Source organism: Mustela lutreola, chromosome 8 (assembly GCF_030435805.1).
Source record: "Mustela lutreola isolate mMusLut2 chromosome 8, mMusLut2.pri, whole genome shotgun sequence".
NCBI classification, from domain to species: domain Eukaryota; kingdom Metazoa; phylum Chordata; class Mammalia; order Carnivora; family Mustelidae; genus Mustela; species Mustela lutreola.
This window is the reverse complement of record NC_081297.1, coordinates 151,360,834-151,376,987: the sequence shown is the minus strand read 5'-3', so window position 1 is coordinate 151,376,987 and position 16,154 is coordinate 151,360,834. Positions and strand designations below refer to the sequence as shown.

The window sequence follows — 16,154 nt, the reverse complement described above, 5'->3', positions numbered from 1 at the left end:
AAGCCCTACAACTTTGTTTTTCTGTAATCTTTTTGGCTGTTTTAGGTCATTTTCATTTCCATATAAAGTTTAGAATCAGTTTATCAGTTTCTACAAATTTTTTTAAAAACCCGATGGGAATTTTATTGGTACTGAATTATATCTATAAGTATATCTAGAAAGAATGGATTCTTAACAATATTGGATCATCCTATGTGTGATCATGGTAAATCTCTTCATTTATTTTGGTCTTCCTTAATCTATTTCAGCAAGGCTTAGTAGTTTTCAGTGTAGAATTTTTATGCATTTTTCTTAAATTTATGCCTAAGAATTTTGTTATTTCACATTATTGCAAGTGAAATTTTAATTTCATTTTTTATTCTTAGAATTTTTTTATTTTTTAACATGTAATGCTATATTAATTTCATGTGTACAATAATACAGTGATTCAACAACTCTATACCTTACTCAGTGCTCATTGTGGTAAGCGCGCTCTTAATCCCCTTCACCTATTTCACCCATCCCCCTACACCCCTCCCTACTAGAACCATCAGTTTGTTCTCTACAGTTAGTTCTGGTTTTTTGTTGGTCTCTTTTTGTCTTTGTTCATTTCCTTTTTTTATTTTTTTTAAAGATTTTATTTATTTACTTGACAGAGAGAGACATGGTGAGAGAGGGAACACAAGCAGGGGGAGTCGGAGAGGGAGAAGCAGACTCCCCACTGAGGAGGGAGCCTGATGCGGGGCTCGATCCTAGGACCCTGGGATCATGACCTGAGCTGAAGGTAGACGCTTAACAACTGAGCCCCCAGGCACCCCTAAGTTCATTTTATAATTGTTTGTTGTTAGTATAGTATATTCAGTATACTAGCCAAAAAAAGAAAAAGTTATCTACAAAAAAGTATATATTTTTGTATATAAACTTTGTAGCCTGTAAACTTGTTAAATTCACTTAGTTCTAGTAGCATTTTTATAGGTTCCTCAGGATTTTCTACATAATCAGGTCATCAGCAAATAACAAAATACTTATTTCTTTAGAATTTTCTCCATTTTATTTATTTTTCTTGCCTTATTCCAATGGCTGGGACCACCAATACAGTGTCATATAGAAGTAGTCAGAGCAAGCAGCCCGGCTTTGCTCTTAGTCATGGGAGGAAAGTATCTGATATTTCACCATTAAGTATGATATTACGTGAAGGTTTTTTGGTAGATGGCCTTTACTAGATTTAGAAGGTCCTCTTCTAGTTGTCATCTACAGAGAGCTTTTCATCATGAACAGATGTCTGACCTCCTTAAGGATTTTTTTTTTAAACCCTACTCAATAACCCGACTTTATTTCATTGGTCAGAACTGAGTCTGGCTGCAAGTGAGCTTAGGAAATGAAGTTCTTTCTTAGGTGAACACATGACTGCCCCCCACATCAAAATCAGGGCTCTATTAATGAGGAAGAAAGCATGATGGATATTAGAATAGGCAGGTAGCAATCTGTCAACCTACGTATTCAATTCTAGATTAACAGTTATTTACGCTCCACATTTTTAACTTACGATTCTATTGTCATCTAGGATCTGCTGCTGACGTTGAAATAAATGCTGTTAAGTTGTTATTCTTTCTGTATTTGTTCTTTCTGGATGCTTTTAAGAGCCTGTCATCTTTAATATGATTCAATTTCAATTTATATATAGGTGCTGTTTTGGTTTTAGTTGTCCTGTTTGGGGTTTGTTATGACTCCTGGGTCTTACGGCCTACGTCTTTCATCGCATCTGGAATTTCCCGGGTATCATCTTTTTAAATGTTGTATCTCCTCAGTATCCTCTGTAAAAATATGTTAGATCTCATGGATGAGCCTTGAAAGCATTATGTGAAGTGAAATAACTGATTCACAAAAGGGCAAACGTATGATCAACTTGTATGAGATATTTCTGGGGCTGGGAGAGGAGGGAATAGGTGGCTATTATTTCATGGTACAGAGTTTCTGTTTTGTATGATGAAAAGTTTTGGAAATGGATAATGGTAATGGTTCTACAACGTTGTGAATACATTTAATGAAATTATAAGGTATGAAATTTTTTAAAGATTTAAAATTTTTTAAATATGTTAGACCCTCTCATTCTAAAATATTCTCATCTCCCAGTCTATTTTGTATTCTGGGTAATTTCTGTAGACCCATCTTCTTTTTATCTTTTTTTTAAGATTTTATTTATTTGCTTGAGAGAGAGAGGGAGAGCCTAAGAACAGGCAGGGGGAGAGGCAGAGTGAGAGGGAGAGGCAGGCTCCCCACTGAGCAGGTAGCCCAATGCAGGGCTTGATCCAGGACCCTAAGATCATGACCTGATCTCAGGATCAGGTCTCTCTGAAGGCAAACGCTTACCTAAATGAGCCACCCAGGTGTCCCTCTAGGGCCAGCTTCCTATTCAATAATTCTCAGCTGTGTCTAGTTTGCTATTTAATCTGCCTGCTGAAATTTCAATTTTATTTTTGTTTTCTAAAGTTATATTTTTGGGGTCACCTGGGTAGCTCAGTCAATGAAGTGTCTGACTCTTGATTTCTGCTCAGGTCGTGATCTTAGGGTCCTGGGATCCAGCCCTGCACCAGGCTCTGCACTCAATGGGGAGTCTGCTTGAGATTCTCTCTCTCCCTCTGCTACTCCCCCTGCTTATTCTCTCTCTCTCCCTCTCTGTCTCTCCCTCCCTTTATCTCTCTCTCACAAATAAATACATAAACCTTTAAAAAATAAAGTTATACTTTGTTCATTTTCAAATCTATCAGAGTCTTTCCTTTTTTTTTTTCCCCAAGATCCTTTCTGACCATTTCTCATCTCTTTTCCAGGTTTTCAATTGCATCTTTTATCTCTGTGAACATTTTTAGCATACTTATATGGTTTATGATTTTAGATTGTGACCTCATGTTTGGCTAACCCAATCTGTGAGAACCTGGAGAGACTGAGTTAAGACAGTGGTCCTCCAGAGATTATTTGCATCTGCTCCTGCTAGACGCCCCCGTGCTGCCAACCTACAACCACTTCAACTCAATGCCAAACCACCCAGGTAATATATATTTAAAACCCACACCCATTTGAAGGTAAGTCTATGCTTATGAATTCTGAGGAGAGATTGTATTTGCATCTTGTGGTGAGATCATCACAATATCTTTTCTCTTTTTTGAAAATCCAATTTTTTCTAGTCTTTCTAGCCCATCACTGAAGTTATGGGTCTTTAAAAATCCTGAGAATGTCCCCAATAACATGCTTTCTTGCCCTCTTGCTTTTAGTTTCCATTTCATTTAGTGTCTCTGGGGATATCCCTTGCTTTCTTTCAAGCTCAGCTACATACATTTAAAAGAAGGCAAATTTTATTCTAGTGAACATTTCCAAATGTTTTGCACTGGGTTATGTTGTTGAAAATCTTTTTCTTTTTCTTTTTTTTCTAACTTTTTAAAGTAATCTTTATACCCAATGTGGGTCTTGAACTCACAACCCCGAGATCAAGAAGTGCATGTTCTACCTACTGAGTCAGGTGCCTCAGAAATGCTTTTTTCTTTTCTTTTCTTTTTCTTTTTTTTTAAGATTTTGTTTATTTATTTGACAGAGATCACAAGTAGGCAGAGAGGCAGGCAGAGAGAAGGGGAGAAGCAGGCTCCCTGCTGAGCAGAGAGCCCGATGTGGGCTCAATCCCAGGACCTGAGATATGACCTGAGCCGAAGGCAGAGGCTTTAACCCACTGAGCCACCCAGGCGCCCCAGAAATGCTTTTCTTATTCAACCACAGCAGTCAGCACACATAAGTGTTTAATGATTGTTTGCTGGACAGATGTTAAATGAGTGTATAGATAACAGAAGGACATTTTACATTTTAAGATGTTTATTATAGACCTATACACACACAAACAGACCCCAAAATATGAGGTACTAGGAATATGGCACTGTACCAATGGGTCCCAAATGGTCACCTACATCTTCTCATTCACTTAGGATTTTGGCATCTTTTTTTTTTTTTTTTTTTTTTTTTTAAGCAGGCTCCACACGGGGTATGGAGCCCAACTAGGAACTTGAACTCATTACCCTGAAATCAAGAGTCAGATGCTTAACTGACTAAGCCACTGAAGCACCCCCGGATTTTGACATCTCAAGTTCTGACATCACCCATGTCCCTCCAAGTGATCCCTCACACACTGGCCCCCCAGTTCCCCAACCTCTCGTCTCACTGAATGCAAAAGCTAGAGTTTGGATATAGATTACAGAATTGTGCATAGCTAATTTGACCAAAAAGGGATTTAATACACCAGGATTAGTGCCTACAAAGTCGCTGGAAGGACTGAAAGAGAAGCATCTAGTTTGAGCTTCTAGAAATGCACCGGGCCCCCAGAAACACCGTGGAACTGGTTCTCTAGGGAGTTACTCTTCTGCCACAGTTGACAAACTGACGTGTTGGAAAGCTGGTGCCCCAACTGCTGGCCCCAATAGGCCACACCTCTCAACCCCTTTTGCATCTAGGTAGGGTCATGTCACAGAGTTCTGGAACTGATCTGGGTGGAAATGATATGTGCTACTCTAACCCTAACCCACAAAGGCCTCCTGCTCAAGCCTGCCTGCTCTCCTCACCCTTCTGCTTGCTGGATGTAGGTATCCTGGATGACTTGAAGTCTGTATGTTGAAAATAGCAGCACTTCCTTTGTCCTGGTCCCTAAATGACTATAATGAGAAGAGAGCCCCGCCCCCCCATCCCTACCAGTGTTGCAAACTGGACTTTCTGAAAACAAGAAATGAAATCTGTTTTATTAAGTTCTTGAGTCTTAGGGGTTTAGCTGTCAAAGTAGCTGGTGTTTCCTCAGCTGATACTCGAGTGGTGTTCTAGAGGCCTCACTGGGCCTGCCTTGGAAGTCCTTGCCTGGACCAGCAAATAGTGTTGCATTGGCTGCTCAATATACCTTGACAACTGGGGAAATTAACACAAGATCAATTTGCATAGCCACCATGTCCACTGTGAGATGGACTTATGTCCAGGGAATGGCTTTAGATCAAAACGAGTACCCGACAATCCCTGAAAACTTCAAGTGCCTCCCCCACCCCCCACCCTGCCCAGTGCATAGCAACCTTGGCAAAGTCTGCACCTCCCTGCAGGGGAGGCCACAGGGAAGACTTAGCATGGCCTTGGGTGTTTCCGCCAGGTCTTTCCCTCTGGCACAGGGCTCAGGTCTGTGAGTGACTCATGTCCAGGAATTGGAGGAGGAGCTGGAGCGACTTTCCTGCGTGGTGAGTCAAGTGCAGGCCAGTTCCTGAGACGCAGGGTTTTCCAGCACCACCCAAGCCTCCACCGGCACTCCCCTGTGTGTCCTGGAGGGTGACTCCGTGGCCAATGAGCCAATGCAATGGTCTCTGAGTCCACATCACTATGTTTGACCAACATGATGACCACACCTGCCTAGCCGCGTGGCCTCTGCCACCCCATTATCTCCTCGCTCTGTTTCATCTCACCCTACAGCAGCTTCCCCAGAGCCTCTCAGGAGGGTTGCTGCTCCCCTGCCTTCTCCAAACTACAGCCTTTATTATCTTGGTGATGGAGGGATGTCCTCCAGGCCCTCTTAGAGGATACATGGGGGACAACTGAGCAGGTGAAGCACAGTATCTTCATGTCCCAGACTTTGGATGTCTTTTTCTCCACTGCTAAAAAGAAACGACAGGCTCCAAAATGTAGTCACTTTTGCTAAGCCCCCCCAAGACTTATAACCTAACCTAACTGCAGTTTCAGCCTCTCCCAGTAGGGGAATTTCAACCTATCAGTCTGGAATTTCCTGGTCAGCCCAGTGAGGTCGTCTGTGTGATGAGACCCCTGCCTTCCGGAAGGAAAGGGGACCTTGCCTGAAGCAATCCACTCTTTTTACTTCCTTGTCTCCTTTCTTCTGCCTCTAAAATCCTCCCAGTTTGTACAACTCCTTGGAGCTCCCTTCTTCTTACTGGATGGGATGCTGCCTGATCCAAGAGTCACTGAATAAAGCTAATTAGATCTTTACATCTATTCAGTTGAATTTTGTTTTTCAACACCACCAAGCCAAGGACTTTTCAGCATCTCAGCTTCATCACATGGGCTATCGTGAGCCCTGGTTTTAATTGCTAGTGCTCGGTCAATACCATCCCAGTCCCTCAGATCCAGAAGGACGCTCACTGTCAGTCTCACCTGATTTAGGGTCATCTTCCTCCAATATCCATTCCTCAGGACTTTGCTGAAGGAGATGTGCAAAATGGTGCAGTTCCTTTGGTATCTAAGTCTTCTCTCCTGCGTTTACATTAAAGTGCCCCTGTCTTGACCTGGAAGGCTAGACTCTGACCTCCGGAGGAGCTTACACCACAGCCTTACGTTCCTCAAGCCCTGGGACCCATGCACTGACATCTGACCCCAGCCCCCGAGGCCAGACCTGCACCAGGCTCTGCAGTAGGGGGTCCCGGTGGCCACACACATGGAGTCTAGAATCTGCTGCTAAACACTGGATCTCCTTGAGAAGATGCTCAGTCTGAGCCCCGTCCAGTCCCTTGAAAGAAAGCACTGGAAAGGGAAAACTGTCCCCTGGCTGGTCTGGGCAGAGCTTCAGAAATTAGCATTCCTGATGAAATTGCACAGGCAATGATCTGATGACCTTTAATGATGGCATAATCTGTTTTGGGAACCGGTCACCAGCCCAGCTGCGTGTCATTCACGGTAAAGTGATCTGTAACCAGAGGTTGTTTTGTATCTAGACGAACAGCGATTCTCTTTCCTGCCCTGAATGAATCTTTGAGGTAGTCTCTCGGAGGCTTTCCCCTTGCATGCAAGACTGAATGAAACTTGAAAGACCTCCCCCCTGCTGGTAACTCAGTTGACAGGTTGACTTCATCTCGCCACCTTGCTGTCACCCAGGTGAGCCCTGTCTTCCCCAGCCCCCTGCAGAACACTGTCCCTGTCTGGCACTCCTCATGGTCGTGGCCCTGCACCACCGTATGACAATAATGGTAGGAATAATACAGACTTGCCACATCCCGGCCAAGGCTAAGCCTCGCTTACGTCAACTAAGAGCAACAGCTCACAACTGGGCAGAGAGTAGGAGAAGGCGCTTGGACACCAGGGAAGGCCTCACTGAGACAGTGACATCCCAATGGACCTGAAGGAGGTGGGGAGATAGCCAAGGCTGATGTAAGGTCGAGAATTTCAGGTAGGGAACGGCAAGGTCAGAGGCCTGGGGCCAGAGGGTACCTACTGATCTGCAGTGAGTGGGGCAGGGGCAGAGGGACAGCAGACCCAAAGGCACACCACTGCACGCCAGCCACTGCACTCCAGGGCAGTAAACCTCCCACCGGCTCAAAACTGCACCCCCTTTCTGGGAGCCTTCCCAAAGCCCTCTCCTTTCCAGTGGATGCCATGAGAACCTCCCAGTCAGCACCTTGTTAAAGAAAGAATTATTCCTGACACTTGTTAAAATGCTAAGGTAGTTGGTGGGAATGCAACCTGGTGCAGCCACTCTACAACAGTACAGAGAGTCCACAAAATGCTAAAAATAGAGCTACCCTATGATCCAGTCACTCCGCTACTGTACATTTGCCCAAAGAATACAAGAAGATTAATCCAAAAAGATACATGCACCCTGGGTTTATTGCAACATTATTTACAATAGCCAAATTATGGAAGTGGCCCAAGTGTCCATGGTCCACGGACTGACGAGCAGGTAAAGGAGAAGCGGCAGATCTCTACAGCAGGATATGACTCAGCCACCGAAAAGAATGAAATCTTGCCATTTGCAATGGCATGGATAGAGCTACATATTACAGTGCTAAGTAAAATAAATCAGAAAAAGATAAATATATGAATCCACTCATATGCAGAATTTAAGAAACAAAACAAATAAACAAAAGAAAAAAGAGACAAACCAAGAAACAGACTCCTAACAACAGAGAACAACCAGGCAGTTACCAGAGGGGTGAGGATGAGCTAGGCGGTGGGGGCCAGGAGGACACTGACCGCACGAGCAGTGAGGAAAGTGTGAAACTGCTGGCCTGTGACTTTGTGCCCCCGAGACTAATGGGACACTGTATGTCAGCTCACCAGAATTTTGTAGAAAGGACACATTTAACCAGTGAAGACAGTAAGCACACGTTATTCAGGACCATCACGGTACGTACACAGACCACTGCGATGGAATTTCGTGGTGGGGGCTCAGGCCTGGTTGCGGCATGGGTAAGTGAGACCCCTATGGTAATGGGGTTCAGAACATGCTACCCCCAGCGATGACGCCTTGCACACTGCATAGTTCAAGGTGAAGGGGTCTGAGAAAACAGCAGAAGCAGGACGGTCACTCTAACCTCCCCGCCCTTGTCCCCTGAAACAGGCCATCAAACCCTCCTGTAAGAGGCACCCTCCCTGTCCCCAGAGAACAGGAACAGCCTTGTGCCAGAGACAAAGGGAAGAAGCCCAACAAATGGGCACCCCCAGTTCACTTCACCAGCCTCGTACACCTCAACGTGCCACAATCTCCCACAGCTATCCAGTCCCCATCCAACCAAGCACAAAATACGCAGGTTTAACTGTTTCTCCGGGTCATTTCCTTATGAAGTCTCCCATGTCAGGTGAAGCTTATAAAATTAAACAAATGCATGGGCTTTCTCCTGTTAATCTTTATCAGTTTAAAGATAAACTGACAGGGACCCTATGAGGGTCCAGGAAAACTTGATCTACAATAGCCAAGCTGCAAGTGGGGGTCAGTGGGAATGCCCGACTGCTTCACAAGAAAAAATCATCAGGGGTGAGGGGGGTTCTGGTTCAACCAACCTGCCAGGATTCTGGCCAAGGACAGGTCAGGGGATTCAGACATCAGCAGGGGGGCGGGGGGGAGGAGAAGATAGAGAACCTGATCAGAGGGGGCCCCTGGGAGGCTCAGTCAGTTAACCATCCAGATGCCTTCCACTCACAACATGATCTTGGGGTCCTGGGCTGGAGCCCTATGTCGGGCTCCCTGCTCGGTGGGGAGCCTGCTTCCCCCTCTGCTCCCCCTCCACCCCATGTGCTCTCTCTCTCAAATAAATAGATAAAATCTCGAAGAAGAAGAAGAACCTGATCAGATACCGAGGGGAAGCGCTTTTGCTAAAACTGGGATTTACAAGGAGGTGCACAGATGGGCCTAGGAGCCAGTTCAGGAGCCTGACTGAAGTTTGGTCAAGGAAACCTCCCTCCCTTGGTTGAGAGATGCACCCACCTGCTGTGCCCTTCTGGAACTGGGGCCAACCACACCACATCAAGGTGGCTGCAGGGGAGGAAATCCCACCCGGGTGGGCAAGAACAGGAACAGTGGTTGCTGAGGGCAACAAGGATGGAGCTGGAGGCCTCCACAGATGGCTTCTGATGTCCTGGGTCCCCACATTAGCCAGCCCCTTCTCGTTCTCACTGAAGACACTCACCCACCCCACCCACCCCACACAGGCCCAGGAGACAGAGGCCTCTCCTCCTTTGTCCTAGGTACAGAAAGACAAGACCAGCACCACTCATTGCAAGGCCCCTCTCCTAACTGTGGGCGTCAGTTCCGAATTAGCAATGTCCCAGGCGTCCAGAGCCACATCATGCGGCTGGCAGGCTGCCTCCCATCAGGCCTCTATCCCAAGCTGACCCTCCTGCCAGCTCCTGCAGCAATGCCAAAAAAGAACTCACATCTCCAAAAGACTCAGGCGCCTGCAGAGGCTTGGCTTTGAACAAACATAGCTGGCAGCACACAGACCTTCCCCCTACCTAGAGGTCAGGGCCGGGCTGGTGCAGCGTTCCCGTGTGCACACACCTGAGCAGCCTTCAGGAGCCGCAGGGGGAGATGCCAGCCTTTTGCGTAACATTACAACCGCAGGCAGGCTCTTCCCAAGAATCAGGGCAGGTCCTTGGCTGCCTGGGGTAGTTTCCAGCTTGCGGCTGAAAGGGAAGAAAGTGCTTTTGGTTAACTCCTTTTAAACTCCAATTCACAGCGCCGACCAGCTGTGATAGCTCCAATTACAGGTTCAAAGATTTCTGGGCCACAGAAAAACTTCCTGTCCTGGCCACTCAGCCCCATACCGCTCCCACGCAAAGGCCCAGAAACCACCCTGGAACGTGCCGCCAAGGGGTTGGGTTGCCAGAGACTGGACCCTTCCTTTCCCCACAAGGTCAGCAGCAAGTCTTGGCCACAACCCTGAGCCCCATCTCTGAGAGTTCCTGCCCTTCAAATTTTGCTCCCCCACACTCCCCCTTGTCTTGAGCTTTCATGTTTTGTCAGGAAAATGCCAGCTCCCCAGCTGGGGTGCGGCTTCAGTGGAAGCTGTGCCCTGTTCCCCAACCCTTGTTCCCAGAGGCCATTCAGGGCGCTGTCCACTCTCCCGTCAGTTCCAGGGTCAGGAGCCTCCCCAACCAGAAACCCAGGTCCTGGTCTTCCTGAGGTCAGAGGTCCCAGAGGGATGCCCTGAGCTTGTGGGGGAAACTGAGGCCAGAAAGCTGCCCTGGAGAGTTTCCCGGGGTGGGGGGAGCTGCCCTAGGGAGCTGAGCTGCGGGCTGGGGGCCCCAGTTACTGCAGAGTAAAACACCCAGCTAACCTTCCTCCTGGGCACGCCCTCTGACTTCGAGACGGCTGAACCAACTGGGGACCACAAAAGTGAAGTCATCTGTCCAAGGTGGTCCAGTGATGGAGCCAGAGCCTACTCGTCTCCTGCCGGTGGGTTCTTCCCATTGGGTAACCCCAAGGCAGGCCAGACCCCAGACACCCGGACGCACACGCACCCAATACACACACACGCGGAGACGCGTGCACGGAGGGGAAAGGGTTTGAAGGAGTTTGCTCTCTCGCCGGAAGTAACGTTCGGGGAAAAGCCAGCAGTCGCGGGTTCCACCGCTTCGTTCCGCGCGGCTCATCCAGCGATGCCCACACCCCCCGCGCGTTCAGGGCCTTTCCAAAAGGACCCAGAAACCCAGTCCGAGGTGCGGGGGCCCCGCCCGACCCCGCGCGCCGCTCCAGCCGGGCCCGTCCAGCCCCTCCAACGGCCTCGGGGCGCGAAGGGGGCCGAGCGCGAGCCGCCCAGCGCCCCGCGCCCCCAAGCCCAACCCCGACCCAGTCCCGACCCAAGCAGGCCCCGCCCCCTGGCGGCCCCGCCCCCCGCGAGCCCCGCCCCGGCCCGCCGCGCGCGGAGGGTCACGGGACCGCAGGGCGGGGACGGGGGCGGGGCGGGGCCGAGGCGGAAGCGCCCGCGTAGGGCACCGCTGTCCGCTGTCGGGACCCGCCCCTCCTCGGCCGGGTACTGGCCTCGTCCAGCCGCGCCGGACCCGGGGGTCAGTGTCATGTGACTTCTGTCCCTGACCACGAGCCTGAGCCGCAGCCTTTAGGTGAAGAGGGTCCGATCGCCCGAGAATCAGGTGTCCTGGTCCCCGGGGGTCTCCAGAGAGTTATATCCCAGGCTACGGTCTCCTGGGTTCTGTTGGGGTCAGTGGTTTCCGGAGGTCCGCTGGGACTTCAGGAAGGGGTTGTCTGGGTCGGGGAGTATTTGAATCTGGGGTCTCAAGAAGGGGGTAGTGCCTGGGTCTGGGGTCTCAGGCGAGAGGTAGCTCCTGGATTTGATGTCTCTGGGGAGAGGTAACGCCTAGATTTGGGGTCTCCGGGGAGAGGTAACGCCTAGATTTGGGAGTCTCAGGGGAGAGGTAGCGCCTAGATTTGGAGTCTCGGGAGAGGTAACTCCTGGATTTGGGGGTCTCCGGGGAGAGGTAGTGCCTGGATTTGGAGTCTCCGGGGAGAGGTAATGCCTAGATTTGGGGGTCTTGGGGGAGAGATAGCGCCTGGATCTGGGGGTCTTAGGGGAGAGGTAGGGCCTGGATTTGGGGTCTCGGGGGAGAGGTAACTCCTGGATTTGGGGGTCTCGGGGGAGAGGTAGTGCCTGGATTTTGGGATTTCTGGGGAGAGGTAGTATCTGGATTTGGGGTCTCAGGGGAAGATAGTGCTTGGATCTGGGGTCTCTGGGGTAGAGCATGCTGGAGCCAGTTTGCTTTCTCTCCCAAGGGTCTCTTGTGACAGTCCCGTCCTTGCTGTGTGCCATGGTGGCACTGTGGGCTCTCGCTCTGGCCTTGGCCCTAGGCCTGGCCACTGCTGGCCCACCTAACATCATGCTGATCTTTGCTGATGACCTGGGCTATGGGGACCTGGGCTCCTATGGGCACCCCAGCTCCACCACCCCCAACCTGGACCAGCTGGCCGCAGGCGGGCTGCGCTTCACCGATTTCTATGTGCCCATGTCTCTGTGCACACCCTCCCGGTAAGTGAGGGGGCATCTCCCAGATTCACTCTGGGCTCCAGCCGGGGAGGCAGAGGGCTCTGTCTCTTTGGAGAGGTTCGCATTTCTCTGTCGTCCTCCCCTCTCATCCCTCCGTGTGTCCATTTCACCCTGAGTTTCCCTCTGGCTCACGGACTGACTTGCCCTATAGGGCTGCGCTCCTGACCGGCCGACTCCCAGTCCGGATGGGCCTGTACCCTGGAGTTCTGGAGCCCAGCTCCCGAGGGGGCCTGCCTCTGGAGGAGGTGACCCTGGCTGAGGTCCTGGCTGCCCGAGGCTACCTCACAGGGATAGCTGGCAAGTGGCACCTTGGGGTGGGGCCTGAGGGGGCCTTTCTGCCCCCCCACCAGGGCTTCCATCGATTCCTGGGCATCCCGTACTCCCATGACCAGGTAGGAACCTCCAGGGCCCTCAACCACCCTCCTCCCCACCCCTGACCAGTCCCCTTCCCCTTAACCCCTTGAGCCCCACCCCCCAGCCCAGACTCCTGAATGGACCTGCTCCGCCAGGGCCCTTGCCAGAACCTGACCTGCTTTCCGCCGTCCACCCCCTGTGATGGCAGCTGTGACCAGGGCCTGGTCCCTATCCCGCTGTTGGCCAACCTGTCCGTGGAAGCGCAGCCCCCCTGGCTACCTGGACTGGAGGCCCGCTACGTGGCTTTCGCCCGTGACCTCATGGCTGACGCCCAGCGCCAGGGCCGGCCATTTTTCCTGTACTATGCCTCTCACGTGAGTGACCGTGGCCTTGTCCCCTGAGCTGCCCTTGACCCCTAGCCTGCGCTGACTCCTGTCTCCACCCACAGCACACCCACTACCCCCAGTTCAGCGGGCAGAGCTTCTCCGGGCGCTCAGGCCGAGGGCCATTTGGGGACTCCCTGATGGAGCTGGACGCAGCTGTGGGGGCCCTGATGACAGCTGTGGGGGACCTGGGGCTGCTCGGAGAGACGCTGGTTATCTTCACTGCAGACAACGGGTTTGCTGTGGCAGGGGGTGGGGACGTGCTGGCTGACGCCTCACTGGCCGGTCCCTGGGGCCTCCCCATCCTGACCACTGGCTGAGGACGTACAGCTAAGGGTGTCCGGGGGGATGCTGGCTGTGTTATGGTGACCCATGGGGCATGTGGGAAGCTGGGGGCCACAGGTGTGTGGAGGTACTGGTCTAGGACACAGAGGGGACAGGTGTGTGCTGGCCACTTCTGCGCACAGTGTGGAACTCTGGGGTCATCCTGAGCACCACTGACAGCTTCCTTGTGTGCCCCAGGCCTGAGACCATGAGGATGTCCCATGGCGGCTGCTCTGGCCTTCTTCGTTGTGGAAAGGGAACCACCTTTGAGGGTGGTGTCCGGGAGCCTGCCTTGGCCTTCTGGCCAGGCCACATCGCTCCTGGTCAGTCTGCAGGCCCTCTCCTCACAAACCCTCGGCCCCACCTCCCCGACCCCGATGGCCAGTGGAGTGATCACACAGCCTTCTGCCTCCAGGGGTGACCCATGAGCTGGCCAGCTCCCTGGACCTGCTGCCCACCCTGGCTACACTGACAGGGGCTCCACTGCCCAACGTCACGTTGGATGGTGTCGACCTCAGCCCCCTGCTGCTGGGCACAGGCAAGGTAAGGCTTATGACCCTGGGACCCTGGCTGTCCGGCATCCAGATGGGGCTACCAGTGGGGCTTCTTGGGTGAGCGAGGAGCAGCTCCATGTCCAGGGCCTGACACAAGGCCGCTGGCTCCAGGCAGATGCACATGAGCGCTGGGGGCCCCCTGCCCACTCTGTGATCCCTGACTTTGCCCCCAGAGCCCTCGGCAGTCTCTCTTCTTCTACTCGGCTTACCCAGACGAGGTCCATGGGGTCTTTGCTGTGCGGAGTGGGAAATACAAAGCTCACTTCTTCACCCAGGGTAATTTCCTCTCCCCCAGCCCTGCGGACCCCTCGCAGCCCCAGAGCCCAGCCCCTCCTGCCCCTCGCCCAGACGTGCCCCCCCTCCCCAGGCTCCATCCACAGTGACACCACACCGGACCCCGCCTGCCACGCCTCTAACCCGCTGACTGCCCACGAGCCCCCACTGCTCTTTGACTTGTCTGAGGACCCTGGAGAGAACTACAACCTTCTGGGAGGCGTGGCCGAGGTCGCCCCCGAGGCGATGCAGGCCCTGAAGCAACTCCAGCTGCTCAAGGCCCAGTTTGACTCCTCGGTGACCTTCAGCCCCAGCCAGATGGCCCGTGGCGAGGACCCTGCCCTGCAGATCTGCTGTCAGCCTGGCTGCACCCCCCGGCCTTCCTGCTGCCACTGCCCAGAGCCCCAGGCCTGAGAGCGTGGGCAGGCCCACCCAGGGCGCCTGCCCCACCCGGGATGGTTGGCGGCAGCAGTGTGGGTGTGCGGAGGGGCTCTGTACCCAGTAACCTAATAACACCATGTGATACTCACAAGCGTGGGAATTCATCTGATCCTTATGATGACCCCAGAGGTAGGTGCTGTTCTGCCTGGGTTACAAATGAGGAAATCGGTGTGGAGAGGTTCAGCAACTTGTCTGAGGCCACCCAGCTGTTATGAGGTCAGGCTGGGATCTGAACCCAAGCACTGGGCTCCGGGAGTTGCCCACCGCCGTTGTGATTGTCAGTGCAAGCTGGGTTCCTGAGTGTGCGTGTGTCCCTCCCGGAAGCCAGGAAGCCATCGAAAGTGCTGTTGTGTGGCAGGAGCAGGGTGGGTGGGTGTGAGGGCAAGGTGGGCAGAGACCTTGAAGTTGCCGAGCACCCGTGAGCCCCAGGTGTGCCCGGACAGTCCATGGGGGCACCACGACTGGGGCGGTGGGGGGTGGGGGGGCAGGCTCTTCTCAGAAACCCGTCCGAGGGGCTGAGGGCTGAGGGTGGATGACGATTGCACACTCCAGGTGGGTAAGAGGAGACAAGCCCCTGGGATAACCCCCAGACCCTGCCTCTGCCCCTTTCGGAGCTCTGCGTTTTCCACCTGCCCTGTCCCACCCAGCAGAGGAGGCGCAGCTCAGGGCTGGCTCCCTCCCTGCTCCGCACTCTGCAGGCCACACTCTCCAGCGGTGCTCAGCATTACATTCAGGCTCCTTAGAAGCCTCATATCCTCTGAGGCCTTCCCCACTGCCCTCCCAACAGCCCTCAGCTCTGGTGTGCTGACTCAGCCGTCCTCTGGTGGGGCTGGTGTGCTCTCTGCAGAGGGGACTCCAACCACCCACCTGTACCCACGTGAGCAAAGTGTAGACCTTGTAGTCACCTTGTGTGTGCACGCATGACAGGTGCACACGGATACCCATGCTCCCTCCCGGCCAGCTTGACAAGAAGAGCTTGTCTGGATGCTTGAGGGTGGTATCCACATCCTGCTGATAGACAACTCGCCTTCCCAGTGTTGGGCAGAGGCCCGTGGACGAGGAGGCATGGCCTCTCCGGAACCCAGTCTGAGCCAGTCACAATCCCATCCAGTGACTGGTCCCTGAATGCCACATGGCTAAGTCCTGGTCCACGAAAGGTCAGTCGTTGTCTGCCAGGTTCCCTGCAGCGTTCTTTCTTGGGGCAGTGAGGGTGCGGTGCTCTCACTGTCCCGCCCAGACAGCCTGCAGCTGCTAAACCCATGTCCCCAGCCACCTAGCTCCAGAGCTCAGGATATAATCAACACCACTGGCTTAAGCCGCTGCTGGGGGGTTATCTGTCCCTTTCAGACCAAAGAAGTCTTGCTGGAATGAGACGCGGGATGCACGGCAACTGTGTCCACAGGCAGCCCAGAAGCTGTTCATGCCTCAGATCCTGCTGTGTCTTGGAGCTGCCCCCCCTAGGGCAGTGCTTTCCCTGGGGACCCTTGCAGCCAGTGATGCTGGTTAGGAGGGCCCAGATGAGCTGGGCGTGCCCTCCTGTAGGCTGCCCCTTCTCTTCT

The 16,154-nt window shown here is 52.4% G+C and overlaps 1 protein-coding gene and 1 long non-coding RNA gene across 5 annotated transcripts; one reads left to right on the top strand and one right to left on the bottom strand.

The window, feature by feature from the left end:
* Nucleotides 1-7,578: 7,578 nt before the first annotated feature.
* Nucleotides 7,579-11,079, bottom strand: LOC131839675 (uncharacterized). The gene is made up of 2 exons (XR_009357043.1): nt 10,545-11,079; nt 7,579-9,891 (listed from the first exon to the last, which is right to left on the bottom strand). It is a non-coding gene; the product is annotated as an uncharacterized LOC131839675 (long non-coding RNA).
* An 89-nt stretch (nt 11,080-11,168) lies between these two features.
* Nucleotides 11,169-14,686, top strand: ARSA (arylsulfatase A). 4 transcript variants are annotated; one of them, XM_059187416.1, is made up of 9 exons: nt 11,171-11,358; nt 11,996-12,248; nt 12,418-12,658; nt 12,776-12,994; nt 13,069-13,238; nt 13,526-13,650; nt 13,743-13,870; nt 14,055-14,157; nt 14,249-14,686. In XM_059187416.1, the coding sequence occupies exons 2-9, from the start codon at nt 12,031-12,033 to the stop codon at nt 14,566-14,568; spliced, it is 1,524 nt and encodes a 507-aa protein (XP_059043399.1). In that variant the 5' UTR covers nt 11,171-11,358; nt 11,996-12,030; the 3' UTR covers nt 14,569-14,686. The 4 variants fall into 4 exon arrangements, with proteins under 4 accessions (XP_059043402.1, XP_059043399.1, XP_059043400.1 ...); XM_059187417.1 differs by having other exon boundaries at nt 11,171-11,425; XM_059187418.1 differs by having other exon boundaries at nt 11,172-11,328.
* The last annotated feature ends 1,468 nt before the right edge of the window (nt 14,687-16,154 follow it).

Bases quoted from the DNA above. Each gene is read 5' to 3' on its own strand.
- ARSA (XM_059187416.1), top strand. From the start codon at position 12,031: ATGGTGGCACTGTGGGCTCTCGCTCTGGCCTTGGCCCTAGGCCTGGCC. The intron at 12,659-12,775 runs GTAGGAACCTCC...CTGCTCCGCCAG, and splicing joins TCCCGTACTCCCATGACCAG to GGCCCTTGCCAGAACCTGAC. The intron at 13,871-14,054 runs GTAAGGCTTATG...CTTTGCCCCCAG, and splicing joins TGCTGCTGGGCACAGGCAAG to AGCCCTCGGCAGTCTCTCTT.